The 21,093-nt window shown below is 34.6% G+C and overlaps 1 protein-coding gene across 5 annotated transcripts in view; it reads right to left on the reverse strand.

Moving 5' to 3' along the window:
• The window catches only part of U2SURP (U2 snRNP associated SURP domain containing), a 44,958-nt gene that overhangs the window by 2,145 nt on the left and 21,720 nt on the right, over nt 1–21,093 (reverse strand). For 4 of the 5 annotated variants that reach the window (XM_035334024.1, XM_035334023.1, XM_035334022.1 and 1 more), the window contains 13 exons: nt 18,410–18,514; nt 17,297–17,363; nt 17,054–17,217; nt 16,184–16,346; nt 15,687–15,766; nt 14,550–14,637; nt 13,446–13,568; nt 11,822–11,978; nt 11,366–11,461; nt 10,717–10,783; nt 9,402–9,564; nt 2,998–3,108; nt 561–679 (listed from right to left, as the gene is read on the reverse strand). In XM_035334024.1, the coding sequence (XP_035189915.1) occupies nt 561–679; nt 2,998–3,108; nt 9,402–9,564; nt 10,717–10,783; nt 11,366–11,461; nt 11,822–11,978; nt 13,446–13,568; nt 14,550–14,637; nt 15,687–15,766; nt 16,184–16,346; nt 17,054–17,217; nt 17,297–17,363; nt 18,410–18,514 (1,503 nt within the window). The remainder of the gene's footprint in view (nt 1–560; nt 680–2,997; nt 3,109–9,401; nt 9,565–10,716; nt 10,784–11,365; nt 11,462–11,821; nt 11,979–13,445; nt 13,569–14,549; nt 14,638–15,686; nt 15,767–16,183; nt 16,347–17,053; nt 17,218–17,296; nt 17,364–18,409; nt 18,515–21,093) is intronic. The other variant, XM_035334025.1, reaches the window with a different exon arrangement.

The raw sequence follows: 21,093 nt of genomic DNA on the forward strand, positions 1-21,093 counted from the left end.
TCTGAGTGAATAAAATTAAGGCCTATGACTCATCTTTGTTTATAGCAATGTAAAAACATTCTGTCACAGGTTCTTGAACAGCAAGGCATTTTACCACTTAATAACACAGAAAATCTTTCTCTAGAACTATTATAAGATTACACAATCAATTACCCTGAACTTGCTGTTTTGAAGAATTTTCACAATCAGATGAATAACATTTAAGACACCACAAATTATTTTGTAGTATGACTCCATTACAGTTTTCTGAGTAATAAACAGCAGTCAATTTTCTGCTAGAAGTCAGAGTTAAATATACACTCCTTTCAGTTGGTCATTATCTTACAATGTTTCCTTCAGGGCTTAAATGAACAGAATGAGAATTCTATTCAAAAGTTAAGTTACTCAGGGCAGAATAAAACCAGCAATTCCTTTAAAATTTTGAAACCTTTCAATTAAAAAAAGCTTCCATTATTAAAACAAGTGTTGTGATTCAACATAAATTCAAGGCTTCCATTGCAAACAGATATTAACCATGAGGACTTTCCTCCCATTCAGTTTACTTTGAAGTAAAGTAGTACCTCTCCTTTCTCGTTGGTGTACATTCCTCCTTTTCCTTCTTATCTTTGGACCTAGAATCAGATTTTTCCTTGTCCTTTTTGTCCCTTTCTCGTTCTCTTTCCAATTCTTTCTCTTTTTCCTGAATTAGTAGAAATCATTATTTCAGATGAGATTAAAGTAAGGATAATCAAGAAGCTAATCTCAAACAGCATAAAAGCACTAAGTAGTGAACAAACACAGCACTTAATCTAGGAAGAAACTATTGGTCACACTATTCAAATCATTACTGCTGCTTCTTACGCAGGATCAATACTATTAACACCAACATTGACCAAAAATACGAATGATGGCACCCTATGTGAGAGAGTATATCTGACTATCTAACTGGAAATGAAGAGTCTGCAATTTTACAAATTTCAGGGGAAAATTACAGCTGTAATAGATTTCCTAAACTAAAATAAACATGAAAGGAATACCAGGAACCTATTTCTACTTAAACATATGCATTCAGCTTTGTTACTCCAGATTGAAATTTGAGATGATTTTCTAACTACCAAACATTTAAAAGCAAAACAAAAATAAAGAACTTTGACTATTAAAAAAAAAAAAAAAAACACACAACAACAGAAGACAAATCTGTTCTATGTCTACACATCACCAGGACCATTTTGAAAGAAAATATACACTCTAACAGATCATTCGAAAATTAATTATATAAAAATAAACCTAGAACAGCAAGTCTGAGCACAAAGAGATAGGTTTCTTTCAGTACTAACATGGAAAAAAAATATTCCATAGCAAAACACAGATATTTCACTGTGTGCCCCGTATGGTAGGGAAGACAAAAAAATAGGTCATCTTGCTAAATGAAAGAAGGGGCAGGGGGGGAGTGTAGGGTTAACAACAACTGCAAGAAATACCTGAAGAACTACACTGTACCTAGTCTCACATATTCTTTGCACAGAAAATTTACCATTAACATTTAAAAGTGTCCCATATCATCATACCTACCATTAATGTCATTATACCTATCATTACATGCTATTGTTAGATTCCACTAAAATCACTGGTCTCTTAAGATATGCCTAGTTTATTTGGTAGCATAACTAATTATTTTATCTTAATAAATAGCAATAAACAGCAATAGATTCCTATTCTGTAAAGAATGTACAATACTAGCAGAAAGTTTACTTACAGGAAGCTTATTCTATAAGAAGTTAGCCAGAAAATGATGACCAACTAACAAGTTTGTGGGAAATACAATCTAAGGCCATGTTACTTTATGATACAAATAATTTCTATGGAGCTAAAGCAAAAAAAGTTATTTCCTTAACAGTGGAGCTATTAATGTATTAACAAATATATGTTATGATTATCATGAAATATTTCTTAACTAAATATTAACTTAATTACTGAAAGGAAAAACAAAAAAGTGAGGTAATTACTAAAAACCTACAATATTGTAAACCAGATGAACTAATTCAACACAAGGTATCTGACAAAGTTACTAGGATTAGAATTTATGGTTTTTTTTGGATGACTATCACACCAAGCATTCTGTGCTGACTGTATATATCACCTCTTTCTCCAATTACAGAAAACACTGAGGAAGTGGGATGTTTTAGGATGTAACTGTATGTATGTAAATGAAAACTCTCTGTAATTCAAGGTACTGTGCAAAATTACTTTAGTGAATTAGTCAGAGCTTGAGCGTTAAGTAACCCAAAGAATGAATGAGAAGCACCAGGTGAGAACTGCTGTATTTGTATGTAGCTTCCAAAAAACTGCATGGGTATCTGTAACTTCGTTGTTAATCTGTCAGACTGTGAAACCAGATTACTGAAGCAGCCACCACTCGCTCTCTCTCACTAAACACATTGTCCAAAATGGTTACTTTTTTTTGCAGTTGTGTTTCAAAGATTCAGACATATATAATACTAATTATTAAAGCTGTTCTGAATTTGTAGTCCCAATAGTACTACCACAATAGCAATGGTACAGAATTATTCACTTTCAAGTAACCGTATGAGATGGAATTACCCAGAAAATCATAAACACTGGAGAAATCAGAAGTGCATTGGCTGCTTAGGACTACTCCCTTTCTTCTTTTGGACACTTTTAGCACAATTGGTCAATTGAAAAAAACAAAACTAAAATCTGATGAACCTTTCCCACACCTAATGATTTGTTTTATGTAGTTGATCCAGAAGCGAGCTCTTTAAGGTTTCAGTATATTCCAATGATACTCATCTGTACAGTGTGAAATATTACGCTTATTTTGATCAAAAAGAGATTGCCTCTACTGTGCAGAAAGCACTTGGATTTAGACATGCAGTTTGACATCACATTAGAATTTTAACAAGAACTGTTTGTTGTTATACTTAATGCCACCTTATGCTTGATACACTCAACAAAAGCCTACCACAGAATCAGAGCCAAACAAAGAACATTTCTTACCCTCTGAAGCAGCTTGTCTCTATAGTGTTCAACCTGTTCCTGAAAACTCTGGCCTGGTTTCTTGGGTCTTTTCCCAGACTCTAACTCATCCTGAAACTTCATCACCTTAAGCTGTGAAAATAATACTGACCATTAGGTTATTGGGCTTATTATAATCCAGTCAGGCAGGTGGCTGAAAATGAAATTTATGTAATTTATAATCTGGGTTCTTCATTCTTTCCAAGTTTGTGCTTAAGAAAATACTGACTTCATTCAACTGGATCAAAGCAACAAAACCACATACTTGTCTGCAGGCACCTGCAGTTGTTTACAGACCTATCAAGAACTAAAAATAAAGGGATTGTTTTTTCCCGTCATTCTACTAAATTCTGTTCCCATCATTAGAACACTACGCCCGCCCTTACATTTCTTAGATGATCGCCTGTTTCTTTCAAAATGACACAATTTATTGCAGGTGTCTTAATATACCGCTTCAACTTCTCATCTGAAGTTGTCCTTCAGAAACTGCCTTCTCTCCATTTAACACTAAACATTATAAATCAAACGACTGACGTACAACATAAAACAATTATTTTCCTCTTCAAGGCAGTTGCACAGATTGGCTGATTTTGAGAGAAATCATTTCACCAACACAATACTATTTCAGGCACTATATAGTCAACCAGGCCTACTACAATCCCCAGCAAAGGATACCATGTGTTACAAAATGCTGAGGTAACAGCTCACTACAGAAAAATTCTTTTCCACCTGCTCTCTCCATTCCTGTGATCCAAAGGGCTCCTCCTCCATCCTCCCCTTACACCAGCAGTGCTTGGCCAAGCCTTCCATGAGCCAGGTGAGTTCACTAATCCAGCAGAATCCCAGCTCACAACTCCTGATTTTTTCCTGCATTAGGGAGTTGTACTGGGCTCAAAGAAAGAATCAGCTAGTGCCGAAGTTCACAGGTAGGATCAGGGTGTTCTCTCTAGCAGAGATGAGTGGTCAGTTCAGCTCATCCCACACTTTGATGTATAGCAGCTTTTGCCACTTGCTTGATTTGGTCATCTCCCTTCACTGTTCACTATTCCTGGCATGCTGGCTGTACCAAGTGCTCATCTGACTGATTGCTTCGTGTAGGGAACGTGGTACTTTTCTTCTTCTCATAGAGTTACAGATACCACTCCAGCAGGAAGAGATCCTTAAAACTAAGGTTTAAATCTGCTCGAGCATCTAATTGAAAAATGTTGTAAACATTCCAGTTACTTTATGTGCATTCAGAAAGAACTAATCTATTCCCAGTTAAATGGTTATTCTTCTTAACTACTCTTGTACATCAGAGAAAAACTTTTAAGCCCCTTCATTCTTAGGATTAGAGATACTGACTTTATCTAGACCATCTCTGGAGTCAGTAATATGCATGCTAATATTTTTCATGTGCTAAAACTCTGGAATGCTAATTTCTTGCTTGTGTTTTCGACAGAAAGTCTCCCACAACAGTTTAGAGGTCTTCGTTAGCAGTGCAGTCCTTAACAGAGAGTGCAAAGTTTCAGAAATCTGGAGTTCTTATGAGCAATTTCTACTGGATGCTCCATGCTCCAATGCAGGGATCATCTTTATCATTAAACCCTAGGAGGTATCTCACATAACTTTAAGAGAAACAGCTCCACAACAGTGTCTCTTTTTTATCAGTTCTCATTTTGAATTTTTTCCCTTTCCTCAAACTCATGAACAAGTCATTTAAAAGATTCAGTCTTCCCTAGAAGTTGAGGTTTTCACTACTGAATAACCAATACCAATTTACAGAAAAGGGTAACACCTTGCTACCACCATTCAGACAAACCACAGATTGATGCAAACTAAGCCCTGCCTGTAGCTTTTTCATTTTGACAAACAGATGGGCTGTGGGTCCCATGCTTGAAGTAAATCAAGTTTTCCAAAATTGTCCTTGGTATTATAATCTGCTGCTGACACTGAGCTCATACACAATAGTCTTGGGGCAAAAAGGCTTTATAGCAAGACATTATTGCACAAGTATACAGCCTCAGAACTTAAATGGCCAGGTTCACACACTACGTAATTGAAGCAGAGTAGCTGTGTATGAGACGCTAGGATTAACAGGAAAGTTAATCAGCAGATCATTGATGAAAAAGGAGTTTGCTTGATGTGTAATTGCACTCAAATCTAGAGGGATTACACACAGAATAGACTTCTGAGCAGCCCAAAGTGCTCTGCTCTTCCTTAACACAGACTCACCCTGACAATGGCTGCAACATATCCTAGACTTCACCAGAAGCAGAGTAAAATATTTCTTTGGAAGCTTCAGTTTTCCAATGAGCCTATGAGTAGGATGATTTCCACAGCTACAGTGTTAGTAACAACAGATTAGAGATATACTGATATGCAGATTTGAAATACCTCTTCAGCCATAACAGAACTCTGGGGTGCTCAATCACACACCCAGGACGCCGTGTGGCTAAGCAATTCCTCATTATTGTCTTTGTGTTAAAAAAAAAAAAAAAAAAAAAAAAAAAGTAGATTCAAAGACTTACAATAAACCAGAATTTCTGCTGAATTAAGACAGTCATTATCCTCTAAGGAAGAACTGCTATAAATAGCAGAACTTTTGGTCCAGCAAGAGCAAGTCTCATCTGTTATGATGAAACTGCAATGAGTACCATGTTTCATATGGCATCTTTTTGCCATTTTGCAGTGGCCTCAAGTAAGCTAGATACAGAAATGTCTGCAGACTGTAGGGACCTAAAGGTTATATCGTTACTGAGCTCATTACAAGCCTTAAGATAGCTCCTATGAGTTTATCGGAAAACATTAAAAAAATAGGTATTCTTAATACTAAGCACCATAATCCAGAGAAAGTAGTAACGGAAACTGTATGGAACTTTAGTTTCTTGACAAAGGCAGAGAGAGGGCCTTTAAATCCAGAAGAGGTCTTAGATACAGTCTTCCCTCGCGGATATGTTTAACCCACTCTTATCTCATAGCCTCGGCATTCTCTGTTGGAGACTGAATACTACACTAAAGGAACTTTAACCTGATACAGTACTGCAATCCATACCGAGAAAGTAAAGACAATAACCTCTTTTCCTTTGTGACATGTAGAAAGAATCTCTTGGGCTCTTAATAGAAGAGTAAATTGTTCCTCAATACCATGGCATATTTCTGTGGGGAAAAAAAATCTCCCTGCTTATGCGCTGGGCAGGGGGTTACTGACTGAATTCTGTGTGACAGAATCCAGCCCTACATCTCCTGTAGTGGAAAGGCTGTATGGGAAGACTGAAGACCACTAGTTTTCTACCTCTGATTAAGAAATCAAACATTACTTTGAGGTCTCAAGTGGCTAACACAAAAGGTGAGCAATGGCGGGTATTAAAGAGGACAATCTACTCCGGTTCTGACCCTTTTAGAGGCACTGATGTATCTCAATTTATGAAAATCCATTCTGCTGCAGATGAAGCCTATGCTGTGTTTTTTTCAAGGTAGGATCATAAGATCTTGCACAGCACAAAACCGAACAGTAAACTTTAAAGGAATTAACCAGCTAGTCATTTTGTTCAGAAATATGCTCCTGCACCTTCCAAAATGAGCAGCTCTGTAATAAGAGAGACTTTCAGATCACAAGTTACCATCTGCAATAGGAAACTGGTATCACACCTGGTTAAAAAAAAAAAAGAAACTGCCAATACAAAAACAGTTGGTTTTCTGAAGGCCTGAAAATGAGTATATCCAGGTGATTCCAGCTTCTGAAGCAAAGGAGATTTGCCTCAGTTAAGCATGCCAAAAGTGCTTGGTGTATGTCTAACGCATGAGAGAATGCAAGCTAAACTCAAAACAATTCTTGGAGCAGATTTTTAGAAAGGTAGTGCCTCTGACACTTCACAGGAGACGGTCATAGACTTCGGAGCTCAAAGTCTTTCTGTAAGTTGGAGACAAAGGTAAAGTACCTTAAAGAAAGGTGCAAGAAAGACAATGCTGCTTCATTTTGTCTGAGAGCTTTTGTATGCTCTGAGGAAGTAAGTTTAATGAACTATTAGGCAATATAAAAATCCCCACATTTTTCTTTGCATCACTGAGTTCTCTTGAAAGAGAATATACCTTTTTTAAAAAAAAATGTTCCAGAAAGAGGGAGGGAGATGCACAGCACTGTAAAGACCACCCTTAAATCTGAGTTACAACAAAAAGCAGAGCAACAACCTTTACAAACTTAAAAACTAACAAATAAACATAAAATACAACCACAGTTAAGAAATCACTGTTCTTCAATATTATAAGAAAGACTCTCCTTGCTAAGCTCTGGAAATAATTTACATTTCAGCAAGGTTAACAGTTAGGAGTAGGAGAAGAAGCAAAGGGTTAAGTAACCTGCCTCCTCTGACAGCACCAGTCTCTGCTACATGTAGACAGAGGCAAAGCTTGGTAAGTTTGTTTATTACTGTACTTTCCCCTCCAACTGACAAATGTAATTAACTGTGCCACAGGGAAGTGTGGTTGCTTGCATGGCATAAATTTCCTAAAAAAGTGTAAAAAAAAAAAAAAAAGCTTCAGCTTTCCCAGTAGCCACTGTGTAAAATTCTAAAGAATTAGACTTTGACAAAGATTTTCAATGATGTTTTTAAGTTATGCCATCTAACATACACTGTTAAAGCTAGAAATTGTGAGGGTTTTTGTTTTGTTTTAATTCCTCTCCTCCAACTGAATGTTCTTTGGCAAGGACTGTACCAAGAAGTTTTGAGCATGAGCAACTTAAAGTAGTACATACAGTGAGTACTCATCTACCAGTGACAAATCTGAGCAGAAATTTGAAAATCTAAGTACTTCTACATAGTGTCTGGAATGTTCTGAAAATGAAAGATTATATTCCTGGTGATTCCAAAAGTCTGAAATCAATATGGTAATTTACTTACCACAAACAATATAGATGACAACGTACATTTGAAAAACTCAAATGTTTACTATTTAAATCTGTTACAGCCAGGGGATACACACAAAAATGCATCCCCTGCAGTGTAAAATCAGCAATGGTTGAAGTAAACCACTTCATAACCTACCTCAACAATTGCTAGGATAACATTTATAAAAGATGCCCAGTCTGAAATGAGCCCTTTCCATAACTGCTATCATCATTACCACAGCAAAATGAAAACTAGTTTCACTTGTACTTTCATAAGCCTAACATCAGATTTTCTACAAAACTACTGCCACCGTGAGTTAAGTGAGATGTAAGTTTCATTTAGCTTTTCAAATCACTATGCAAAGGAAGAGGCATGGAAGTGATTAGTTACAGTCCATTATTTTGATATATTTTTGATAATTTGAATTAAGTGGTAACATATTTGGGAGAAAAAAGGGTATGATGTTTTACAATACTATTGCTTGTATATCTTTAAAGAATATTACAGAAGTTTGCTAATGCCTCATTTTAACTAAAAAGTACGTTATAGCACAAATAGATAGGCATTTACAATTCCACCTTCAAAATTATAATCTGTCACTTGGAGGTGCTCCAACTGCAACAACAGCTTAGCAGTTTGTTAATATTTTAATGCACTAAACAGAAGGTACAAAAAAGGTCAGTATCAATGTATTATGGGTTTTAATGCTGAATAAAAAAATTAAAATTAGCATCTAGTTTTAAACTGGATTTGCATGGCACTGCATGACATGAAAAAAATCTAGCCTCACTGCTAAACAAAGCTCATGCTAAATTCAAGGTTTAGGAAGCTGCTCACTCATCGAGAAGCTTAGAAGCCAATACTAAGGCGTAAGAATCTGTGCATCGTCCTTAACATCCATTCTAACACTTAAGCCTGGAGAAAGGATTTTTAAAAAAATAAGCTCTATAAACTGGATTCACGTCTTCATCTGAAGTGCCCCTATTCCAAGACACTTGGTTTAGTTGCGCCTGCTTCTTTGTTTGTTCACTGACATAGTGAAAAGAGCAACTTCTAAATGCATTAAAATACAGATGCCAGGACTTCAATGCAACAGGAAGAACAAGAAAGGCAAAGGGCAAAGGTCAAATCCAAAAATCACTACCAAGTCACTGCCAAGAGTAGGGAAGTGTAGAGGAACCCAAAGCAAGCTAACAATACCAGCAGTACTGAAAAAGATACTGGGGAGAGAAGACAACAAACACTAATTATCAACCTGCAGTACCCCTGACTCAATCTTTCATTTTTTTCCTGTTACTATTTTTTTTTTTTAAAGTGAGCATAAGCAAGGCAAGGCTGTAAACAGAGGCACCTTTATAAAAAAGACTAAACCAGACTAAAAAACCCTATGCAGGAGGACTATCACATTTAAATATATTTAAATATTTCAAAATAATTCCCTGTAGTACGTATTGAACTTGGGGGCAGAGGAAATTGGAAAACTACAGACGATTGGCACAAAATGTACCACATGCTGACCTCAATCTCTCGGAGTTTGGCACGCTTCTCTTCACTCATTTCTGAGTATTTGACCGATGACTTAGATTCAGGCATCTCTTCTTTAATAGGATTCGAATACATGTGTTGCTCTTCTGACTTAGAGCTCTGAGTGTCTTCCTCATCTTCGCTTTCTTCTTCTTGACTTGAAAGAAAACCAATACACAGCAGTTAATTCTCTAGGACAATCTGTTACAAAATTTACCATCTCTGCTTCATTTCTGTGCTTAGTTACTAGTTTTGAAACCTACTAAATATGATCACGTCAGTGTGCAATTATAGAAATATCTTGATCTGTGAGGTAGATATCTTAGTATTTTCATTTAATTAAATCAAATTTCATTTAATTAAATCAATTTAATTAAATTAAATTTTATTACGCACATAATTTATATTTTTGGTATAAACAGATGGCAAAAGGATTCTTGAAATTTACAGTCAGCAAATCCAGATGGAAATCACAGTTACAAAACAAGTTCACTACCTCAACAAAATCTCTAATTGCTTTAATTAATGCTACAAAAGAATAAAATTAACTACATTTTCTTTTTAAAGGCAAACCTGAAACATGGCACATTCCCAAAATGATATTACCAGATTGGCCACTAGAGAGCTGCAGCACAACATTTAACACTCTAAGATGTTTTCAGCATTAATAATATATGCTCTCAAATTGCCTAAAGAACAAAGTAAGACTGCTCAAAAACAACAGATGGCATGGAGCCTATTAGCGTCCAAGCACAGACAACAGAACATTATTTGTTCTTGTGATAACACAGAAAGGCAGAGTTTTGGATATTTGCATATGAATTTGACATTCAATATTTCCTAACTGTAAAATACTAGCCTAATTTTTACTATTTAACAGAAGTTATCAAATCAGCGTCATTTTAAAGATTATAGTTAACAACTCTACCCCTTTAATGTTTATGGAGGCTAAAAGCATGCTGCACTAAAACTCTGATTCTCTCCATTTTCTTAGTTTCCTACTTGGAAATTTTCATTTTTGCTCTGTTCTTGTAATACATACAAACTTCATAGGAAGTTTCAAGACACTCAGCGTCAGAAGCAGAAAATGAATACTTTTTCTTCAGAATGAAAAATTATTTAGGTGCTCTCAATTTTAAGACCCCAAGTAAAAATAACTTGATAAATAATGTGCTAGCAAGATACAATGCTAATGCAAATGTGTGTTTAAAATGTTTTTTTAAGTTATGTTGCACCATTGGTTTCAGTTAGAGACTTTAAAGCTAGATGCCAAACATCTAGACTGAAAGAAAAAACTCCAAATATTTACTTTTGAATTTCCTCCTCCTCAGATTCTTCATGTTGGTCAAAAAGCTCCCACTTCGAAGTAGTAACAGCTAGAAGACAAAATAAGATAATTTCAACAATAAAAGGCTACTGCTTTTTTCTAAAAAAACAGTATCTTTATATATTATGAAATTTACAGCATGATAGAAGTTTTACAGCATCTGGCACTTAATGCAGACTTTGTTTCATAAATAGTCAAATTGCACTTTATCAGAATATTTACTCAGTACAGAGATATTCGCTCACACTGCCTATTATGTTTCAGTAAACCTTTCAGAAGCAGCCAAGTATTTGTTAGTTTGTAAAACTGTATCTTTCATGGAAATATTTGGGAAAAGACTGCCAGAATACCCAGATTCTTCCAATACTTATCATTAATGAATTGAAAATTAGTTTTAAAGGTTGGTAGGTTACTGAAGTAGAACAACAGAAACATAATACATTATTTCCTTCATTGAAGACACAACCAAAAAAAAAAAATCACAATAGAAAACTCTGCTGTATTACTTTAGAAATCATATGAACGCTTTTAAATATACCCTTTGAAAATAATCATTAAATAGGTAAGTGACACTAAACTTTCAGTTTACTTCGGAAAGTATTTTGTTTTAACAGATGCTTTGAAAACTAACCTTGAGCTTCCAATTCTGATTCATCCACTGCTTCCCACTTCGAAGGAGCAACTTTAAATATAGGCTCATTCTTTTTCGAATCTTCAGCCGTATCCACTGTTGAATAAAGACCCAGAAAAATCATTTCCAAAGCTCTTCAAAAGTTCAAACTGAAAAATCCTAACACAACAGTCCAATGTAAACACTGAAGTATATTGTACCATTTCATTAAATGCAAAGAAAAATTTAGATTTGGAAGCTGATGTTATCTATATATAACATCAAAAGATAACTATTGTGTCTCCCAAATCAATTACAATCTAAAAGAAATTCTTCGTAGGTTAAGCTGAAGAGTTTGAGTTACTAAGCTACATGGCATATTAATTCTTGGCTGTTCTTGTAAAAACTACTTGTTTTTAAAAACTATCATGAAAAATTGAAGATTCAAACTGCAAGTGAGGTTGAAATGTTTCATACAAGGTACTCCATCCAGATCGTCATCCAACGATTTAATTGGGACTCCATCCAGATCATCAATAGGAGCAGCATCAATAGGAATTCCATCCACATCTTCTAATGGAGCACCATCAAGCTCTTCCTCAATGGGAGCACCATCAAGATCGTCTGGCACCTCCTGAAAGCAAATAATATTGAATTCTTTCAAGAATAAATCTAACTTGTTTTTTCTTTACAGAAATTGATTTTTTTTTTATAAAGGGGTAGCTTTAAAATGACCTGGAATACCCAAAAAAGCCCTTGACTTTATCATACCAAATACAATTGCTTATTGCAGAGGAAAATGACATCATCTTCCTACACAAAACTATGAGCAAGAATCTAGCATTCGTCCACAATGCACTAGAAGCTTTGCAATACCTATTCAAATATCTTTACAATATCATCTTGTATTCCAAAGAGATGTAAAACTGAGGTTTAGCTTGCAATGAGCCAATAAATTATACTTATTACATAAGAAAGATTCCCTGAAAACCAGTAATTTGAACAATTGCCAAAAATATTAACTATTTAGCAAGAACATATGTCAATGAAAAGCATGTCTACATATTATTTCTAACATGTTAGGCACTGTCCATCGTATGTGCATCCTCTTGGCGCTACTGCTAAGGTAAATAACCTAACCTTCCAATTACAGCATTTCTGCTTTTCTGAAAGCCACGTTTACAAACAGTTTTAAAAAATAGTTTATCCTAAACATGCATCTATTTATTGGTTTCTTCTCTTTAAATAATATGTATACATAACTGTAAACAAATCAGTACACATTCACCCAGTGCTTAAAGTATTCTAGAAATTTTAAGCATCGAGCTTCAAATATTAACGGTTTACAAGTTAGTAACTAAAATTCCTTGCATACCTTGTTCAAAATAATCCCTATGTGCAGAGAGGAGAGCAACTGTGTAGCTTAACTAGGTTAGCAACTTATTGCTGTAATAGGACACAAAGATGAAAGTAGAATACCACTAGTGTAAATGATCTATCACAACTTCTCCCAAACTAACAAAGCTCAGATGGCTCTATTAAACTATGTGCGTGACACTCACACAAAAAGGAAATGGATGGTTCATTCAACCAGATGCCAAGTTACTTAGAACTCCCAGAAACTAAAACTAACGCCTGAAATTCTAACTCAGAATTCACAGATACTACTAGAGTATTCCCAATACATAGGAAATGTCTGTCATTTTGCACTAGTCTTTGTTCTGAAATGGTTCCACGTTGTAACTCCACCATAGCACTTAATCTGCAAGCAACGAGTGTATAAACGTATTAAATGGTATTTGCATCTCAAAATTTTTTACACCTGTCTTTAAAATATTATACCTATCTTTAAAAGTAAGGACTTGGAGTTTAAAAAAAAAAAAAAAGGTTGTGGTGCTACCTAAGCATGCTAATACTACTCATGATAAATAAAAATCCATAAACTGCTGTTACAAAGAGCAGCTTTAATCACCCAAAGATACCAAATATTCCTTGCCAGTTTTGTTTTATACTTAGACATTTTTTCTCACCTGCTAAGCATCACTACTAAGCTTACCTCTGTTTCTTTATCTTCCATGATATTTACAAGTCCCAAGCTTACCTCTGTTTCTTTATCTTCCATGATATTTACAAGTCCCAAGAAGATATTCTGGAGTTTGATCAAAAATGGTTCTGGGTAGATGGCCCAATCTTCCCATGCTCTGAAGCATGTCATCACCCTTTGCTAGAAGTAATAGGAAAAAAAAGTGCTCATTAATTAAGATATTATAACTGACTGGAAATACACCATCGAGAGTTACTCCTAACAAGGTCCGTATTGGAGTATACTTCAATGTATCATGTTGGACAAGACTAGTAAAGTAAAAATGTATACATACACAGGAACTACTTTTTTTTTCTTTTAAATATCACTGGGATTTCATTTTCCTGTTCCCTTGTACTTCGGTTACACTGATTATCCATTTCTGCTACTCACAGTTCCTATCCTAATAGTTCTGAGTGAAGATGATAGGAGAACCAGTATAAAACCTATAATATAGGAAAACTAGCTACACTGTAAATTTCAGATTTAAGCTTAAAAAATCTACTGTTTTAAAGGAATCTTTACACCAGTAGAAGGAGGACAAGGGCCAAGCATATGAGAATGCCAGTAAGCAGAATGCCACTGTCTGAAAAATTACCGACTACACATGCTCAGACTGCTCATCAAACCTCAAAAAAACAATCCTATTTATCACCAAAAATGCTAAAAAGCTATTTTATGCTGTTAAGTCCAGACATTTATTTCCTCAATAAGCAGCAAAAATATATTTTTCAAACTGAAATATAGGAGGTACTAAAATAATTAGGAAGCTAGAAAGCCTTGTTGCTGTCATACAACTAGTAGATAGAGTCTCTACTTCACAACTAACATCTACTGGTACATTTCATCTGTTACACGTTCATTTTCTTCCTAACACTTCATTTATAATGCTTTCTCTTGTGAGGAAAGTAAGTGTGAAGTACAAAAGCTGCTTTTTCTTCAATAATTTTAAAAGACGACTGTTAACTTCAAGACTCTCTTTGCAGGAGAGGAAACAAAAAATCAGCAAAGCTTAATTAGGAAGCTTGAGTTTTAAACCACCTATTTTAATATTCAATAGCTTGTGCAGGAACATCTGTTTATTCGACTTGTACATCATGTAAATAACAACAAAATACATACCTTGAAATTTTCAGACTGTAAATGGCCTTGTATTGTACGGTAAGTAGCATTGAGATCAGAGAATATCTGACATAATTTTGTTTCAAAACTAGAATTAAACATATACATTTCTTCAGTTAAACTTGGTAATATATCTTTTCTGGACATACATAATTCTTGAAATTACCTGGGATACAGGACTCAGAAGCAGACAGTTGCATTCCCTATAGCAGCTATGAACTTAACTATAAGGTAACAAGTAATTACTACATATTAAGTCACCTTCAACAACAGAACTGTGAAGAGAGATCTTCACATCTGCTGGAGTCTCCTTATACAGCCTGAAAAGACTGGAGGATAAAAGGAGTTTTACAACTTTACATACAAAGAACTATGAAAGAATTCAGTTTATATTTTTAAAATTTCTTACTTATGTTTCTGTTCTCTCAATGAAAGGCCCTCAATGAAAGTACAGCGAGTAACAGCTGCCTTGCTTCTCTTGAGTGTATCCTCAATATACAAAAAATAAACTAGCAAAGCAAAGACACACTGCAGCAAGAGAAATGATTTGCAGTCACTATAGTTTTGCAACATGCTGAATATTCCCATTGTGCTATCATAACATTAATGAGACTCTAAGCAGCAGACACAGCCAAATATCTATACAGAGCAGAGGTTCTCTCCCTCGTACATTTTTCGTAAATTCTGCTCAGCACTTTAGAAACAAAGTACTCAATCCCCTTGTAAGGTCTCCAAACCTTACAGAGTTTAAAAACCAAAAAACAAAACAACAACAACAACAAAAAAAACACCACCACTTAAAAAAAAAACTCTATTACAAAAATTTACTGGTTTGCATAGATGATTTGCAATACCATACCTGGAATATTCTTTACAGCTTCCTATAAAGAGATGTACATACACTATCCTCATCTCTGTAAGGTTCCATGCAAGTGGTCACTTGCATAGGGTATGTAAAAGAGGTTTCTTTGCATTACAAAGCATCCTATGCACTAATATGCTACATCTTGGTTCTATCTTTTTGCATGAAAATGTATATCAATGTTTTAACAGTATCTTCAGAGACAAGTGTGAATTTCTCTACTACTATGTTATAATTGCATTCTTTTTTTAACCAATCACCTAAAATATACTTACAATTTTCTATAATAGGAAGCATTGGCAACTTTAGCTGAAGAGTTGTACAACACATCTGACACCAGATATAATCTTGCAATCTACAAACAAGAATGTATAAATTAAGAAAACTTTAGATTTTTAATTATCCTGAAAATATATGCATTTTTCCCGATATAATACAAGACAGTTTAAACTATTTACAACTACGAAGTTAGAACTAACCAGATATAAGTTAGCCCCCTGTTGGCTAATAACCTGCACTGCTAACCACACTGTAAGATGGAATATATTCATTGCATAATACTACAAGCACGTCTAGCAAGAATAGAAATATATCACGAAAATCCCACAAGGAAATAAAAAACAAAACATGCACTTAAATTTAAGCACAGGTTTTAAGTCAAAAGTTCAACACTACCTGAGACTTATGAAATAATGCTTGTAAATTACATGCACAAACAGCTAGTTGAGCTCTTCCCCAAAAACAGAAGTATGATTATACAAAATCTTCACACCTTCTTAGGAAGAGGAGTCTTCAGAATGGACAACGATTCTGTAATGCAGTCTACAATTTCTTCAGCAGCTTCTGCATTATTTAGACAGAAAACCATTGCATCACCAATATCATTCTTCCGAGGTGTTAATCCACGCAGAATTTCCTCCAATTTGTCTCTTTGTCTGAAATAGCAGAATTTTTATACTTTCAGTATAAAATGAACAGTACTCAGTAGAATTTCCATTAAATAATGTTCTTGATTTTGCCATCTTCAGGACCAAAGCAGTTTAAAATATTATTATATTCTGCTCCTATTTTTTAAAATGATTCACAAGCACATCACAAAAATAAATGCACATCACAAACAAAATACAAAAGTTTTTCCACTTAAGTCTTGACTATATACAGAAATCAAGGAAAACTAACTGAGGAAGAGCTAATCCAGAAGAATAATATTATCGATAAACTACTATCGAGAAAATATTATCGACTCTCTGTTAGGGAGTGATGGGACTAGGAGTAACAGCTTTAAACTAGAAAAGGATAGATCTAGATTAGGCATTAGGAAGCAATTCTTTACTCAGAGGGTGGTGAGGCCCTGGCCCAGGCTGCCCAGAGCAGCTATGGATGGCCCATCCCTAAAGATGCCCAAGGCCTGGATGGAATTTGGGCAGCCTGGGCTGGTGGGAGGTGTCCCTGCCCTTGGCAGGGAGGTTGGAACTAAACGGTCTTTAAGGTCTCTTCAAACCCAAACTATTCTATGATTCTATAAATATTATGGCAAGAATGGTAACATTTCAGGTATGACAACTATAAAAAAGACAAAACAGGAAAAAAAATATGCAAATTAGCATTAAAAAACACAGTACAAATTGACAGAAATCCATACTCTTCCTTAAGTGCACCCTTCTTGTTCGGTTCCTCCACAAATGCCTCTGTTTCCTGCTCTTCTGACATCCCATGTAAATATGGATTTAACGGTGGTGGCCTCCAAAATGATCCGTTTTTGAACATACGGAAATCTTCTGTCCTCCACTTGGTTGGAGCATCTCCCTATAAAAGGCAAGAGTTTTTTGGTTTGTTTTTATTTGTAAGCTCAAAGTTACAAATTGACAATAAAAATTCTACTTGCCTGAAGAATTGAGTAAAGCTTCCATCTGTAATACACATGGGCTGGAGTCTGGTTTTCAAATAGAAACCTAAACCAGAGAACAAAGAGGCACAAGATGTATTAGAAGTTATTTAACTGAAGAAAAGTCAAATATATCCAACTTCTATCCACAATCCCACTTTGACTGTAGAGTGAATTCAAGATAGCTAAAACCACACACCTCTAAAGCACAGCTGTACAGAACAAGTGTAATTGCCTCATGTACACATGCATATACAATCTGCAAAGCAAAGTGTAGAATTCCACAGAGGCAAAGTGCTTCTCATAAGAAATTTAGATGCACAGGAACTCATAGGTATACAATTAGGTTACTCTGAATATTGAGTGACTTGAAGTTTTCAACTAGTGAACTGTCAGAACACTCTTACAAGAGAGAAATAAACAGCCATTTTTAACAGCCAGGTGTTTTACTTGGACCTGCAGATTTTCCTTGATTTGTACATAAAACCAACATGAAGCACTTCAACCTTACAACTAATAAAACACTTTTAGAATGTCATTTATTACTTCCCTGAAGAAGTTTTTCAGACTGCATTTCACAAGAAATTTGGAAAATTTTTAAATTCCATTAATGACACAAGATGGAAATTCTGACAGCTTCACTACACCAAAGTTTAATCCTAATTACAGAGGAAATTAGGCTCCAGAAAGATGACTATACATTGAGTTATTCTGCCTGCTTTCGAGGTGTGTTTTTGTTTGTTTGTTTTCTTAATATATCCTACTGCCTCTACTGATGACTTGGAATCCCTCAAGAAAATAGGAATTAAGTATTTTATATATGTATACTGTATATAAGTATTTTATATATGTATACTGTATATAAGTATTTTATATATGTATACAAATATATTTTATATTTCACATATATATTTTTTACATAATAGTATTAACAATTGGAATAGAATTGTATTGTTCCTATAAAACAGCATAAGCATCTGCTGTGTGCAATTTGTTAAATTTAAAACTGCATACAAAGAGTCATAGGAAAAACTTCTATTAGCAATTCAGAAATGCAAAATATTAGCAACAGCAAAAGTTAACTTTTTCAAACCGAAGCAATGTAATAAGCACCTGAACATTGGATTGTTGATTTCTCTGTTCATGATCATGGCTTCAAACATAGGCCCTTCCCGCACAACAAACTCTATCATTCGATGTATCAATGCGAGCAAATTCCTACAACAATAACACAGTTAAAGAAAAATTGATTCAGACCTAACACTATATAAACTACACTCCATCTAAGATACTATAACTGTGCAGGAGATTATTTTGCTGTATTGTTACAACTGTATAAAAGATAAGGTAACATGGAACATATGATAGCCTTGCATCATAGACACGGGCACTCTAAAATAAAAAATGCCTAAGAGTGGTAGAGTAGTAACTTAGCAGGAGACCTCATTCCTGAATTTCCTTCCGCAGCTTAGCCTACAACCACCTCATGCTTAGTAGAAGCATAATAGTCCTTACACGTAAAAACGGGCAACGGAGCACTGAAGTGCAATTAACTATTAAAAACTTAGCTCTCTCATCTAAATTATCTAGAAATAAGGCCAAAGTGTTAACTGAAGTTCTACAAACGTACAAATGGCTAAATGCTGTGCTCAAAATTAAACACAAATAGTTTTGAATATTCAATAGAAACTGCATTCAGCTTTCAAACTAGTCAAGTATAAAAGGAAAAGTAAATAGCCTTCTTGATGCCAAACAGGGCACTGGTTTTATTAAATTTAGGTAACCTGGTTTTGGTCAAGACTCAACTATGTGACATAGAATAAACCTGTCCATCACTTCACGTCATACCACTCAATGTTTCCTTCCTCATACACCCAAGTGAACCAAATTACAATCAAAAAATAAAAATCTGCATTCATTTCATTCAGCACTACATCCTGAGACAGGCAAGAAGCATATTTGAAATTTTTTTTGAAGTCGCATTTGAAAATGTGGATCCGTTTGTAAGCGTAATAATAGCTTACATATATAGTGTCATAAAAGCTTTATAAATGGCAATTTCAGTTTACAATCTTTTGTATTTTTTTCTCAAGAACAAGATCCTAATTTTCCAAATACCGATTACCTACATAAAAAAACTTCACAGTACGTGTCCTTTGAATGTGATGCAAACAAAAAAAATACAGATTTTTACATTTTTAGATTTTTTTTTAATGTAACAAACTGATATAGGTTCTGGAAATGCATTGTATTATATTTTCTTTTAGCAATTTAATTAACAAAATTCAAAAACTGTTGCATTGAAAATGTGAAGAACTTTCTATCACTTCTTCATAATTAGGTGATTATTTTCTACCATGAGCATTCAAAGTTCTGCCACAGGTATAATGAACTAGATTTTTTAAAAAAAATCAACTTTAAAATATTGTCATAATTTAATTGCAATAAACCTGCCCATCCATCTACAAACTTGGCAAATACTGTGGTTTATGCCAGATAGCATTAAATTTACATTTCCCTCTCATATCACACGTACAAAAAAAATGTTACCTACAGCTCAATTTTCCTCTCCTTTTGATTTTTATGATCCCTTAAAATACTGTAAAGAGGACAGCCACAATACTTCCACATCCATTTTATTTAAAGCAGTGTTCTGGAAGTCTAAATACCAAGTCTGTTTTTGTTATATGAACTGTATTTGAAAATATTAATAGGAAAAATTACAATTAGCTTTCAATTCTGAGCTATTACAGTATTTATTTTAAGGCCAGTTCAATATGATCAACTCTGGCTTCCTGTAGAACCATGCCACTGGATTTCATCTAACTGTTCTCTCATTCAGTACAATAAAGTTACTTTAGAGCAGCTTCCGGTTGGTCAAGAACATCTACTTAGGAAAGACCCCAACTGTATTAAAAAAGGATCCAGTACATCCCATAGATGAAAAGAGGGTGTTAACATGCATTCTGGCATATTAAATGTTACTACCTGAAAGTGAATTTCTCAGAAAAAAAAAATTCACTGTTTATAAGCAACATTTCCCTTTTAGTAACTGCCAAGACATGAATGTTGGAAATTTTCAGTAACGGTTTTTAAAGAAGAATAATTAAATGTAATATTCCAGTTTTTCAGAATTTTTATGTTATACATGTGTAATACTCTTAACAGTTATCATTAGCATCTTTGAAAGTGATCAGGAAGCCAAGAAAAATGAATGCATGTATTTTCAAATACAATTCAATTAACATGAGCTCTTCTTACCAACAACCTTTCAAAATGCTCCAATAAATAAAATGGAAGCATATTTTTGTCCAAAAGCTAATTACTCTAGAAGCACTGTACAGTTTTACAAGAACTTACTCTACTACTATGTTTTTCAAATTAAGATTGCTCCCAGTCTCACTAACTATTCATGTGTCTACTTAAGAAAAATTGAAAAAAGTCCTAAAATTTCAGAATTACTAGTCAAAATGCATTTGAGCATTTAATGACAAACACATTAATGTAGTACTGTAACTAGCCTTACAAATATTTCTTCCCCCCACACACACCCAAAAAAAAGAGACTTTGTGACAATTAAAACAGTGTTGCACAAAAAGATGATACCTTTAACTGCATTTAAAATGTAATTTAGCTTAAGTTGGCCAACAAAAAAAAGTTTTTCAGTTATAATAAAACCACATTTATTGGAGCCGATCGTACCAATGTCTGGTCAAAAACTGTATACTTTCCCAATCCATCCCATGATGTTTTCCTGGTCCCCCGCTGCCGCAGACAGTTCAGCTGGTGTTGCTCAC

Source organism: Oxyura jamaicensis, chromosome 9 (genome assembly GCF_011077185.1).
Source record: "Oxyura jamaicensis isolate SHBP4307 breed ruddy duck chromosome 9, BPBGC_Ojam_1.0, whole genome shotgun sequence".
NCBI lineage: Eukaryota > Metazoa > Chordata > Aves > Anseriformes > Anatidae > Oxyura > Oxyura jamaicensis.